The sequence below is a fragment of the Hyperoodon ampullatus genome (assembly GCF_949752795.1).
Source record: "Hyperoodon ampullatus genome assembly, chromosome: 7".
NCBI classification, from domain to species: domain Eukaryota; kingdom Metazoa; phylum Chordata; class Mammalia; order Artiodactyla; family Ziphiidae; genus Hyperoodon; species Hyperoodon ampullatus.
The window spans coordinates 74,852,668-74,867,829 of record NC_136920.1 but is presented as its reverse complement, the minus strand read 5'-3'; the positions used below and the strand labels follow the sequence as shown (position 1 = coordinate 74,867,829).

The 15,162-nt window shown below is 35.4% G+C and overlaps 1 protein-coding gene across 1 annotated transcript in view; it reads right to left on the bottom strand.

Annotated features, from left to right (window-relative positions):
• PRMT3 (protein arginine methyltransferase 3) overlaps positions 1-15,162 on the bottom strand; it is a gene marked incomplete at both ends in the record, with an annotated part of 141,017 nt that overhangs the window by 45,757 nt on the left and 80,098 nt on the right. Inside the window, 2 exons of the mRNA XM_079709186.1 lie at positions 3,020-3,106; positions 5,155-5,342. Of these exons, the coding sequence (XP_079565312.1) occupies positions 3,020-3,106; positions 5,155-5,342 (275 nt within the window). The remainder of the gene's footprint in view (positions 1-3,019; positions 3,107-5,154; positions 5,343-15,162) is intronic.

The window sequence follows — 15,162 nt, the reverse complement described above, 5'->3', positions numbered from 1 at the left end:
GCTCCAGACGGCTGGCAGGGGAGAGTGTAAGGAGCTGGCACAATGTCAAAGAGCAAAAGACAGCTGGAGCAGGTACGGGTGGGTGGTTGGAATTCACAGACAATGAAAATGTAATAAACGCATTAGGCCACAAATCTTACTCATGTCAGGCTCATGTTAGAGGACACATACTGGGAAGGAAAGGAAGATTTTAAGAAATATAGATGATTAATCAAACAACTATAAGCTTACTCTGAAAGGGTGAAGAAATAAAAATAAAAGCAAAAATAAACAAATGGGATCTAATCAAACTTACAAGCTTTTGTACAGCAAAGGAAACCATAAACAAAACAAAAAGACAACATACGGAATCGGAGAAAACATTTGCAAATGATGCGACTGACAAGGGATTAATTCCCAAAATATACAAAGAGCTCATACAACTCAACAACAAAAAAACAAACAACCCAATCAAAAAATGGGCAGAGGGCCTCAACAGACATTTCTCCAAAGAAGACATACAGATGGCCAACAGGCACATGAAAAGATATTCAACATCACTAATTATTAGAGAAATGCAAATCAAAACTATAGTGAGGTACCACTTCACACCAGTCAGAATGGTCATCATTTTAAAAATCTACAGAATACAAATGCTGGAGAGGGTGTGGAGAAAAGGAAACCCTCCTACACTGTTGATGGGAATGTAAATTGGAGCAGTCACTATGGAAAACAGTATGGAGGTTCCTCAAAAAACTAAAAATAGGGCCTCCCTGGTGGCGCAGTGGTTGAGAGTCCGCCTGCCGATGCAGGGGATACGGGTTCGTGCCCCGGTCTGGGAGGATCCCATATGCCGCGGAGCGGCTGGGCCCGTGAGCCATGGCTGCTGAGCCTGTGCATCCGGAGCCTGTGCTCCGCAACGGGAGAGGCCACAACAGTGAGAGGCCCGCGTACCACCAAAAAAAAAAAAAAAAAAAAAAAAAAAAAAACTAAAAATAGGGTTGCCACATGATCCAGCAATCCCACTCCTGAGCATATTTCTGGACAAAACTATAATTCAAAAAGAAACATGTACCCCAATGTTCATAGCAGCATTATTCATAATAGCCAAGACATGGAAGCAACTTAAATGTCCACTGACAGACGAATGGATAAAGATGATATGGTGCATGTATACAATGGAATACTACTCAGCCATAAAAAAGAATGACATAATGTCATTTGTAGCAACATGGATGGATCTAGAGATTATCATACTAAGTGAAGTAAGTCAGACAGAGAAAGACAAATACCATATGACATCACTTATATGTGGAATCTAAACTATGACACAGATGAACTTATCTACGAAACAGACCCAAAGACATAGAGAACAGACTTGTGGTTGCAGGGAGGTTGGGGTAGAGAGGGATGGAGTGGGAGGTTGGGCTTAGCAGATGTAAACTATTATATATGGAATGAATTAAACAAACAGGTCCTACTGTATAGCACAGGGAACTATATTCAATATCCTGTGATAAACCATAATGGAAAAGAATATGAAAAAGAATGTGTATATACGTATAACATATATATACATATATATATGTTATAGACACATACATTCTTTGCTGTACAGCAAAAATTAACACAACACTGTAAATCAACTACACTTCAATAAATTTTTTAAAAAAGAGGTCTTTTTTAACTCTCAAGGATTACTAATATCAAAACACAGAGTAAGTCTAGGAGTTAAAGACTTTAGCCTGTAATTTCAATTGACCAAATCATTTCAGTTATTAAAAAGCACAATTAGAAAATCTGGGATAAACGAATGGGAAGAATGAGATTTTGCTTTTCACCAATTAAATGAATATAATGGGTGCTTAACGGTCATAAATCTGGGATTTAGATACTTAACTTTTCAAAATTGTAAAACCAATTTCAATGAAAAAAAGAATTCCTCAAAACATCAAAGAACACAGTTAAACTCATTTGGATATAAAATAATTATTGGCTCAAAATGAACTGAAAAAATTTTAAAGAAATCATATAATCTTTTGTATGTCAATCTGAGCAAAGTATTGAAAAGAATCAGGTTGAAGAGTCAAAGTTAACATGACTATAATCTGTTTCACACAGTTTCTGACAATACAGTTTTCAATACAAATTTTAATTCTGAAGTTATAATTAGTATTTTAAAAACAATATAATTAAATTTTAAAATAATATAAATATTTATATCATAACACCTATGTAAATTCATACCTTCTTAAGTAAAGGCCTACATTTTATTAACATTCTGAGTCTCCCGGTAAAGGCATATATTGTTACCTTAGTATGAATATACATTTAGAAATTATTTAAGAAAAAAATTACTATATTTTAATAACATTTCTGGCTACACTGTAGGTGTTTTCACATATTATCTCACTAATCAATGTAACTAGTCTTCTAGACAGAAAGGATTATTAACATTTTTCTTAAAGCAGTTGATTAGTCTGAGGTACAGATTACCTAAGGTAACTTGAACAAAGTAACAAACTAGTGAGTGGCAGAACCAAATGTGAAACCAGATTTGTCTAACTCTTCTAAAGTGCATACTTTTTCTATTACACCAGGTTGATTCTTTAAGGAAAGGTAAACAATCAGTTTCTTCATTATTTTTCTCACAAGAATATAAAATATTACACCAAATAAACATCTTATTTCCATCTAAATTGAGTGTTTAGAGTTATTGGGAGGAGCAGGACATTAATTTTTGTCTATGAAGATAAAGTTGAGTGCTCTCAGTTAATTATATGATAGGTAATAATGAAGAATCTATAAAGAAAAATCATTCTGTAAACATGGTTCCCTAATACTTTCTCTTCTGAACTAAACTAACTTTTTTGAAGTCTACTGACCTATTAAAACAGATGTATTCCATAGTCTAACAAAGGCAAAGATAGACTGTCAAAGGCAATAGTCTTTTTCATTTATCACAAGCCTGGTAATTCATTAGCCTGTCAATCAACTGCACTACTAGAGAGATTTGTGAAAGTAAAATGAAATAGCTTACCGTGCACAACGATGTCTTTGTGATTTTTAGGGTAAAATCTGAAGAAAACTCCAAATCTGAGACACATGTTGTATGGCAATCTATATGCTACCCGTTAAAAAAGAGTGGAGGGAAGAACTTAGTAAAAATAGTAAAAACAAAACCAGAAACAAACAGATAAGTATTCCTTCTTTTTTTTATGCAAAAAGGACTACTGTAAACCAATGCTTTGCCAACTTTAATCATTCACACCCCACTTTTGGGATTATTTCTAAATTTAAGGGCTACTACCACTATTATTCAGTTAATTTTTCTTTAAATCAAATTAGTATTTTTTACTTAGACTTCTTATAAGAATAATATATATCAAATCATGGCTCTGTTGTACTAAAGTTTTTTCTAAGACACATTAAAATACTCTCAAATAAAAAATGTTTTCCTGTGTTCCAACTAAAATCATTCTGTATACCACCGGTGGTATACATTTACAATAAATTATGTGTGATAACAGTTCATATTTTTGTAGGAAATGCCAACTTGAAAACATATGCTATTTAAAAGAACAAGGTGTTTTAGAATTCACTCTTGTAAGTGCATCTGAAGTTTCTTACATACTAGGAAAAACCACAACAATTCCAACCAACAAGCAAAACCAACTATGAAGATTCACTTCAGGAAAAAAAATTGTCAAATATCCTTATTTTCTTATTCTGCCCTACCTAGTTCAAATCCTTCTCCATTTCACTATGGAGAGTAGATGGACTCAGCTACAACAGTGTGACCAAATGATGCTGTAAAGGCTGTCAACATTTGACTTACCATGAGTAGGTATACAGTGAATACAATTCATATGACTACCTGAGACATTACTCTATTTTAAATAGTTTGAGAAAATTTTTAAAACGTTACAGCATGGTTGCCTTTTATTTATAGGAGGATTGCAGAACACAGAACATACTATATTTACCTAAACAAAGAAAATAACAGAAAGGGTGTATGTGAGTGTGTGTGTGTGTATATATATATATATATATATATATACACACATATATATATATACTTTTAAACACCTTTGTTTATCAGTCCTAAATTTTCTATTTCAACTATTTTATTTATTCACAGAATTTTTGGCATTAAGCAAAGAGATAACTAGAGAGAGAAATTAGCACACCCACATGACCCTCCTCTTTCTGCTCAGTCTTAATGCTGAGTTGGCTTACACCCCTACCCTGAGTCAAAGAATCCAAATAAATCCCTTACACTCAGTATACCAGGGCAGTGAACAGTCCTACAGTCATTAACCAGGCTGTATTTTTTTTTTCTTAAAAGCTGAATGCAATTTTAATCAGCTTGTTGTTGTTGAAAAACTTTATGTGTTAACTTAAAATAGTTTATCAATTTAAGAAAATTAATGAACACTAACTGAATATCTACTTTGTGCAGAGAACAACTATTGATACTATGAAAGTAACAGTGGACTAAAAAAGAAGAGACAATGTTCTGAACTTAACACTGAACAGGCTATATTTATTTGATGATACAATTGAAACAGATGAATTAAGAAGTCTTTTAAAAAAGCAATAGGATTTTCACTCACTGCAAAGTTATTATTCCACCCATGTAAATTCGACATAGCAAAACTGACAATAAAACTAGAGATTAACATGGTGAAGAGTAAGATTAAAACACAAAAGGAATTAACTAAGCAATGTGAACATAGTAGGGTTTTAGTTTCATGGGCACAGTCACTATAATTACTTAATCTGAAAGGGCTGGAAGAAATCTGAATGAGAGAAGTTGTGTGAAACATATATGAACAAATAATCTGGCTGCTAGGATAAGGCCAGAATGTGCTGGTGAAGCAGAAATGACAATACAGCAGGACTTTTTGCCTTCACTAAGCCAAAAAAAATGATTCAACCCTTCAGTATAAGGAACTTCAATATATAAAGAGAAGTGATTCCAAAGGGATGACACAGTGAACTGGCAAATTATGACATCAAGCTGCTTTAGATTAATTAAAATAGAAAGAATAATTACTGTTTTGAAGATACATATATAAAATCAATATATTAATTTGAAATACTAAACTCATAAATGAAAACTAAGAAAAATAGCCATACTGTTAAAGAAAATAAAATTAGTAAAATACCTACCTTAATACTACAGGGGTCTGAAATAAGAGTCTCTGGATCTAAAACTTCCACCACAGCTTCTGGAATAACTGCTTTCTTCATGCAGGACATGTCGAAGCCATAGACATCATCCCAAAAAGTAATTCTATCAGCATGTTTATTCATATCACTTACTGCCACAAGGCTGATAGTGCAAATATCAGGGTAGACTGTAACAAATAAAACATCCAACAATCTAGCATTAACTCTCTATAACAAAATATAATTTTTAAAGTCTAAATATAAATATCAAATCCAACAGTACAGATTGCTAGCAAATGATTACTAGCAGCGGGGGATTAACAAAGGTGTAGATCAGAGAAAATAACCAAGTTCCATGTTGTAGTCTCTTTAAAAAAATAATAAGTAAAAGATTTCTATTACTGTGATGGTAAGATTAAAACAAAGATTTCAATGATGGGTTCCCACTCAAATTATTTAAAAAGGATGGACACAATCCTGAAATAAACATATTTATTAACATTAAACATGCTGACTGTAAAAGAGGTACTAGATGGTACTAGATGAAACTCCTCTGAAACGTGAAGAGGCAAATCCTTTAAAAAGGTGTGTTGTGTGATAGAATTTTACAGTTGTGTAGAAGACCAGTTCATATTACCCTCTCTTACTCATTATGAAAGGTAAACATTTATGAGCACCAAATGTGTGCTGATAAGTTATTCTAACTTACAGACTGTGGATACATGTCCCTACTCAAACTTACATTTACACAATTCTGACAAATATATTAGCAATTATTAGTGATGTAATAAATACTAAGAAAGGGGAAGCACAAGTTACTAAGGGACCTACAGAAAAAAAGAGCTAACTCAGATTTGGCTGTAGCAGGGGAACAAGGATATTGTTTAAGGCAAAAACTGAAGACCAACTAAGTTACCAGTGGGAGGGGAAGAGTGTTCTAGGCAGAGGGGGCAGTGGGCATGTAGGGGCACAGTACACTCCAATTTGAGAGGAACAGTGAAACAGAAGGCGACAAAGGAGGGACCAAAGAAAACAGTGCTGAGTAAACCACATTGATAAATTAGACTTTATTCTAAGAATAATGATAAGCCAGCGAAAAATTTTACATAGGGTAGCAACTTGATCAGATTTTGGTCTTAGAAAAGCCACCTTGAGTGCAATGTGGAGAATAAAGGTAGGGAGCAAGACTAAGAGACAAACTAAGAGATAAATGTAATAATACAGGTGATCTGAAATAGAGTGACGGTTGTGGGAATGGAAAGGAGGAGATACAGTCAAGGGGTGTTTCGGAGGTAGAACTCATAGGGCTGTAAGACCGCCTGGCTGTGAAGGTGAGAAAGAGCAAAGAGTCAAGGATGACACGGTTTTAGACTTAGCAACTGGGTAAACTGTGGTACCAACCATTGTAATAGGAAATAAAAAAAGGGCAGATTCAAGAGGAATATGAGAGTTTAATGCTTATGAGACAAACAGGTAAAAATATCCAACAAACAGCTGACTATACAGGTCTGAAATTCAAAAGCAGTGATCTGGGTTCAATATGTAAATTTGGAACCATGGGCACATAAATGCAAGTATAAGTTATGGGAGCTTATGAGGTCACCTAGGGATACATAATGAGTAGCAGAATTTAAGGGATGAGTAGAAGAAAAGGAGGCTGAAAAGAAATGGCTGAGAAGCTAGACCACAGAAGTAAGAAGAAAACCAAGAGAGTAAGTGTTAAGAGAGGTAAGGGAAGAGAGTGTTCAGGGAGAAACTCTCTTCTCGTAACTAGTAAAAGTCTTTATAACACAAAATTTAAAAAATAATATTGATGTTCTCTTTTTTGGACTAATAAAATAGCAAAATTAACTTTGTCCTTCAAATGTCAACATTTAGGGGATTCGTGAATTAAAATATGTTACATACCCCTATATCAACAAACTGAAAGCAAGTACATATGTGCCAAAGAAATGCACAAAGGAAATAATTTTACTATTATTAACTAGTCTTCAGACTTAAACAGCAGAGAAATAACCCTCTCCTTCCCCCAAACTCTGTTTCTCTCCACAGCTGTAGGAATTTTATTATTCAATGACAGCAGCACTAAATTATCTTCTAAATAAAGCCCACGATAAGATCTGCTGGCATCAGAGCAACTGCTTCTTCCAAACCTGACATGTGAGATACCCAGAAAAAATAACTGGTGCTATGTCACTGATAAGAAGTTTCTCAAATCTTCTCTAAGGGGGCATGTAAGGCAGATATGATAGCTGCATTGGGCTGGAGTCAACTGCTGTGTAAACTGAGTTACTTCTACCCTCCTCTTCCTCCACGGACGTGTTAAACCTCTTGACTGTGTTTAAATTTCTGATCAATACAAATTCTTCAAAGTAAATGATGTGCTACGGTAAATGCTGACCCAGCAAGAGTATCTGCTACAGGAAAGGTATGTATTTTTAGTTTCCTGAACCAGGTCCTTACTATGAGAAGCACTGAAGAAGAAACAGAATTCTGAAGCAATGTTAGATAGTTGGCGACTTCTTTTTGTATACTTTGTCAGACTTAATATGACCATCATGTAAGCTTTCCAACATTATATCCTGTTAATTTCACCCTTAAAGAGGAACATAGTAAGGGTAGAGATCAGGGGTCAGCAAACATTTTATGTAAAGTGACTGCTTTAGGTTTTGTGTATGGTCTTTATTGAAACTACTCATCTCTGCTGCTATGATGTGAAAGCCCCAAAGACAATATATAAATACACGAGCATGGCTATTTTCCAATAAAATTTTATCTACAAAAACAGGCAGCACACCAGATATAGATATCCCTGATATAGATGAGGGAAAAACGGATGAGGGAGGTCATTATCAGGTCCATTATACTGCACTACTTCTGGAAGCACCACTGTGTCCAAATATCCCCTGGAGTTGTGCAGTGTACATTCAAGCTACTTAACATGGTTCACAGAGTTCTTCTATTTTAGAATATTATTAAAAATCTTAGTGAACTTAAAATACTTACTATCTAGCCCTTTGTAGAAAAAGTTTGCTGAACTCCAGCTCTGTATCAAGCAATATGATGTACTAGTCAGTAATATTACTAAGAAATAAGGACAGCTTTTTCATTCATAAGGAAAAACTATAAGTTACTAAAACTAATCAAAAAGTTTTGAAACTATGTTGGTAATAAGAGAAACAGACTAAAGAGGAATATGATTTAACTTTTCCAAGGTTTACTTATTTATTTATTATTAACTTATTAATTAATTAATTTGGCCGCTCCAGGTCTTAGTTGTGGCACGTGGGATCTTCATTGCGGCATGCGGGGTCTTTTAGTTGAGGCAGGCATGTGGGATCTAGTTCCCCAACCAGGGATCGAACCCAGGTCCCCTGCATTGGGAGCGCTGAGTCTTAACCACTGGACCACCAGGGAGGTCCCTCAAGGTTTATTTTTCAAGCTAATTATATTTCACAAAAATACAGAAAATCAAAAGAATAAAATAAAGTACAGAAAATCATGGTTCCTGTATTTGTTAGAATTTAGAAATGAAATTAGTTTTTATCTTTCAGTTAATAAGATCTATGAATATTTATGAAAGACTTGTTATCAATGCTATAGGTCAATTTGATTCTTTATCCACCTCCTCATAGCTGGCTAAAATTTTGGGCCACTTGTCAGAATCCTGACTAACCCTTTACCTTCATATTCTGACACATTTGTCACCTGATTTTTGTCAGAAAGAAGCATAATTGAATAATTATTCCTTCTTGTAGGTGAAATTAATGAAGTGTTGATTGGACAAAAGCACCCTCTTAACAGACCATTTATAAATTCATGGCTTTGACATCTGTGTCCTTCTCGATTCACTGCCCAGAATTCATCTGTCACTAGAACAGCTCACATGGTGAACAGATAAAGATGGGAAATCCTTTATCCCTTAGAAATGCCTCACAAACTTTTGGACACTAAAGGATAAGACTGAGATGCATAAAGAAACAATTCCTAGTAAACACTAGCATCACTGCTTGTATATAAATAACCAGAGAGGTAAAAGGTTTAGAATGAAAGGAGATAATAAATAAATCAAAACAGACTATCCTTTTCACAATATATGTGAACCACATGGAGATAGACTTCAGTGAAATAATAGTCAACAATACAATGACATGCATAAATAATTTGGGAGTTGAATAAGCTTAAAAAATTAATTATATAATAAGGTTATCTTAAAAATTAACTAATATTTATTTGGAAATTGGAACATTTTCTCATCGTTAACTTATAATAAACGTATAAATAGTGATTAGGACCACATTCTAAAGCTTAACTAGGCTAAAATGTTGCTGCAATATGCTTTGAAAAATTATAACATGAAAAAAGAGTAGAAAATGACACTACTGCAATATCACTGAACAAAACAAAAATAATAAACATGGGAAAAATAGATTTGAAGATGAGGAAGTACACAGTAAATTATGGAAATACTAAAGAAACCTCTAAGCACTATGAGACAGTGTTAGTGGCTGATTACACTGAGATATGTACTATACAAACAGCAGGTGATAACACCATGATGCCTAAATTCATTTCAAAACTTTTATAAGGTATATAACCTTAACACTAATCTCATGTTTACCAGCTATAACTCAGGAGGGGAATTAACATTTATTGAGCAACTATTTTACGTCAAGCATCTCATTCAGAGTTTTGACTGATTCTATAAAGCTGGATTATAATCCTCATTTTTCAGATAAGGAAACTGAAATTCAGAAAAATTAAGTAACCTGCCCAAATTACTGGTCTTCATCAGCTAACTACGTAACTAATCATCTGATAAAGCAGGGATTTAACTCAAGGTCTGACTGCAAAATCTTTATGCTTTCCATTTATTCATGATGCCACATTTTATGCTTTTCAAATGGAAAAAAAGGAAAGAGGAACTCGACTATCCCACAGTAAATGGGTACCTGTTGGAGAAGAAAGAGGAAGGAAAAAAGGGTTGAGAAAGTTTAGAGATTAATAAAATTTCAGGGCAAAGTGAGGAAAATGGAAACATTCAGCCTTACCCATTTCATCTGAGTAAAGGAATGAAGTGATAAGGTAAAAGAGATCCTAAAAAGGAGAGCAACCAAGCAGAAATGGGGGAGGAGTCAGTAAACTCTACAGCTCAGCTTTCTACAGAGAGGGAAATAGTAAGAAAAGTATATTTGTAAACATGGACTTTATAACAGAGGCAATTTCTTATTAGCATAGATCAGGTTTCCCATGCAAATTCTAATGCAAAACCTGAGAGAGACAGATCTGTCAGTGTATATAGTACATATCTGCCATTCTATTTTGCTGCCCCCCTCTGAACTGTTTGAGAGATTTCCTATGTTGAAGCAGGGCCTACTTCCCTCTATAAAAGCTGAAAATGACAAAAACTTGCTTTCCCTCCCTCCCTCCCTCGCAAGTTAGGCATGAGCACATGACTTAGGCTCTACTAATGATATACACCTAAACCTGTGTCTACTTTTCAGAGGCAGCAATACCTACTGCTGGGTACATCTTAAATAAATTCTTACGACAGGACTCTTCCCCTAGATTTTGGTTCAAAAGGATCTGACGTGGAGTCTGAAGATCCATATTTTTAACAAAAGGTCCCAGTGACTGGGATGGTCTGCCAAGATTAGGAAACAATGACTTAGGAAACGGCTGTCTTAGTAACTTGCTTTGTACTGAACATAGTGCCCAACTTTATAATCCTGACAACTATAAATCAGAGATGTACACTGTGAAGGACCTCATAAGAAAGTTGAGTTTTGTTCTGACCATATGAGGGGGGAAGAAACCTTTCATTTTCCTTGCAATGAAAACAACATTCTTTTCCAGTACCATAGAAGATGTCTCCTTTTATGGGCACCTACATTTCTATGCAACAATTATGATTTTACAAAACTGTTATCAGTTCTGAGGAAGTTTCAAAGCAACGAATTATTTCTTTGTGCTCCTACAATTTCAGTTGGTCCAATTCCGGAGGATGTCAACCCTGATTACTTGACTAAAGTGGAGTCTGCTAGGCTTCTACATGGAAATTTACTCTTTTCTCTTTTGTAATTAGTAGATATTTTGTGTGGAGATTCTTGGAAACTAGGTAAATATTCCATTCTTAAACCTTCAGATTATTCATTTTATATATAAAAACCTTTTCAGTAGCTATGAAGATGGGCATGATTTTGCTCCTTAATGCTAAGCGCTATTCATATAATTATATAATATTTTGCCCAAATTCCCTTTTGTTTGGTATCAGTATCATGACTTTTTTTCTATTTGCCTGAGTATCTTTTTTTTTTTTTTTTTGCGGTACGCGGGCCTCTCACTGTTTTGGCCTCTCCTGTTGCGGAGCACAGGCTCCGGACGCGCAGGCTCAGTGGCCATGGCTCACGGGCCTAGCTGCTCCACGGCATGTGGGATCTTCCCGCACCGGGGCACGAACCCGTGTCCCCTGCATTGGCAGGCGGACTCTCAACCACTGCGCCACCAGAGAAGCCCCTGAGTATCTTTTTTAACCCAAGTTTAACTTTTCTATATAATTTTGTTTTAGGTGTGTCACTATATAGCACACAGAATTGGGTTTTCTCTTGTGATCCAATCTGAAATTCTTTTTCATTTAATAAATGAATTTAGTCCATTTACATTATTGATATGAGAACTTTTTCTTGTTCACGACTCTACCATTTTATATTATTCTGTATCTGTAGTTTTTGTTTTATTTTGTTTTTTAAGTAGTTCAACTACATGGCCTTTTTGCTTTTTTCCTAAGTATTAATTCTTTTATTTACAAAGTTTGCCTTTTTGTTCTAGTAGCTAACTTTATAATTACAACCTTATAGAATATCTTTAGTTGTCTATTTTTAACAGTATTTACTAATCTCCTATTGCGAGTAATGATAAAGTTAGTATATTTCCTTGTTCTTCCCTTTCCTTTCCTCTTCTTAATCACCCAATTATTTTTTTAATTACAAAAAGAGATGTATTGATAATACTAACAACAATTACAGAAGTAAGTAGAGAGTTAGTACAGAGTTTTAATATATTTTTCAAAATAGCTAGAAATCAAATTATGTCATAATTTATTTGACCTGAAGGAGGTGGAAGATGCTGCTTCATTCATTCATTCATTCATTTATGGCTGTGTTGGGTCTTCGCTGCTGTGCGTGGGCTTTCTCTAGTTGTGGCGAGAGGGGGCTACTCTTTGTTGCAGTGCATGGGCTTCTCATTGCGGTGGCCTCTCCTGTTGTGGAGCACGGGCTCCAGGTGCGCGGGCTTCAGCAGTTGTGGCACATGAGCTCAGAAGTTGTGGCTCGTGGGCTCAGTAGTTGTGGCTCATGGGCTCTAGAGCTCAGGCTCAGTAGTTGTGGTGCACAGACTCAGGTGCTCCGCAGCATGTGGGATCTTCCCAGAGCAGGGCTTGAACCCGCCTCCCCTGCGTTGGCAGGCGGATTCTTAACCACTGTGCCACCAGGGAAGCCCTCATATATTTTTTTTTAAGTCATCTCTATTGAGGTAAAATTTACATGCAGTAAAACTCACTCTCTGTCCTTTTTGATGTATAATTCTATGTGATTTGATAAATACAAAGAGTTACACAATCACCACTACAATCATGATACAGACAGGATCAATGACCACAAGCCTCACCATTCAATTTTAATCAACAGTATCATTTTAATATTACCTCTGTAGTGCTAAATGTGCTCTAATGCTATTACTTGAGTTGTCAGCTTTAAATGATATCCCATAAGTTCCTATTAAAGATAAATCTGGGCTACCCTGGTGGCGCAGTGGTTGAGAGTCCACCTGCCGATGCAGGGGACGCGGGTTCGTGCCCCAGTCTGGGAAGATCCCGCATGCCGCGGAGCGGCTAGGCCCATGAACCACGGCCACTAAGTCTGCGCATTCGGAGACTGTGCTCCGCAACGGGAGAGGCCCCAACAGTGAGAGGCCCACGTACCAGAAAAAAAAAAAAGATAAATCCATTTAAGTATACACACTTTCCCACCTACCTCCTGCATTCCCTTCACAATTTTTGTGAGATGTGGTATTTGACACTTTTAGGGTATAAAGCATTTACATTCTATGCTGTCATCCTAAAATATACATTGGTTTTCATCTTAACTCCTTGTAAAAATATGCATTGATCTCAACCTAACATTTTCTTGGTTTTGCTCCTGATCTCTTGCTTGGCTGAATGTAAAACACAACAATTTCTGATATACAATTAGTAAGTCTTAGCTAATAATAAAAGAAAATAGTAAATCCACTTTCACTAACTTTACAAAACTTAAAAAAATTTTTTTTATTTGGCCACACCGCATGGTTTGTGAGATCTTAGTTCCCTGACTAGGGATCAAACCTGGGCTCACAGCAGTGAAAGCGCAGAGTCCTAACCACTGGACTGCCAGGGAATCCCCCCAGAGCTTTAACAGTAGTAAATGAGTACCTCTAAAGTACTGCGGAATTGCTTGGTGATAAGGAGCATGAATACTCAAGTTATTGGCTGACTGTCTTTTATAAAGGCTTTACTCCATGCCATTAAATATGAAGTGAGACATAAACTGAACCTGGATTCATGTAAAAATAAACTGTGGTCCCTTCATGCTTATATGGTCTCCAACAGTCTCCCTCTCTCATAATTCAATCATTCTTTCTAAAATCTTGACACTGCTAATTGCTTAATAAATCTTTCCTTCAGAAAAACATGAAAGAAAACTTTGTTTACAATAAAAGAATGAGTATCTAGATGATATTTATTCACCAAGGCATACTTAAATACACAAAATAGGCTAAATCACTTCATGTTACTCATTTCTGACTTTTCCTACTTTTCTTGATTCTTTTAACAAGTAACATTCAACAGCACTGCTCATGAAGTTAAATGCTGACCTCTCTTCAATATACCTCCAGATTATCTTAGTGCTAACAACAGTTATATAAAAATATGGAAAGAGCCAGAATAAAGCCTCCACTTTATCCCTTTGATGATGGGAAATAGCTCTGCCACTGTTTCAGCTATAACCTCATTATTCACATGGCAGTAAGTTCTTAATGAATTTCATCAAGAATTCAATTTAAATGTATTAAGTTGCTGTCAGTCCTTCAGTAAGATCAATGAACACCACTCAGGGAGGTATAGAAACAGTTTTCTGAATCTTCCCTAGAACAACTTCAAGGCAAGAATTAGATTCAATAAAATGCACCTTAGTAAAGAAACAACAAGGGATACTGAAAAGAACAAGAATACTGGAGTCTGGCAGATCTGAGTTTAGAAAAGAAAAAAAAATTCAAGGCTTGGACACTTAATATGTACCATCCAGGACACCTATGTTTCTAAAATCATAAAGGGCTGTTGTGAGGATTACAACATGTGAGGATTACATGTAATAAGATAAATAAAGGTACAGTATATTATTTGGCAACTACTGGACAATCAACAAATGGTAGATAATATTAGTTTTTAGTCATTAAGTGTAGTTGTCTTTAAAAGACAATCACTGCAATTATTGAGAGATACAGCCAATTGTTGCAGGGTAAAATATATCTAAAAATTCTAGCCACGTTCATGTCAGATATCAGAAGCATATCTTTTTTTTTTTTTTTGCAGAAGCATATCTTGAATTGGTTGCAGGAAATACAGTGATAAAATGAGAGCATTTTGAAAAACAAAGGCAATCTATTTAAATGCTATTATAAAAAGAACTCAACTGTACTGGAGAATTTTCTCTGTGCTTTATGTTTTGGCCTTACTGATTTTTACTGCCAAAGTAATTTCATAGAACATGGATGGGCAGGAGTCATAAGTATGGTCAAGTGCTTTATGTCACCAGTTCAAAATGTATCCTCCTTTTCACCCACTTTTATATAACAGTTTTATCAACTGTACTCTGACCATGAAAATGATTTACTGGTTCTGAAGCTTTGAGAAAGCGAAGGTACAGGGAAAGGTGAATGAAGGGAGACATGCTATTCAATTCAGTTTTAATG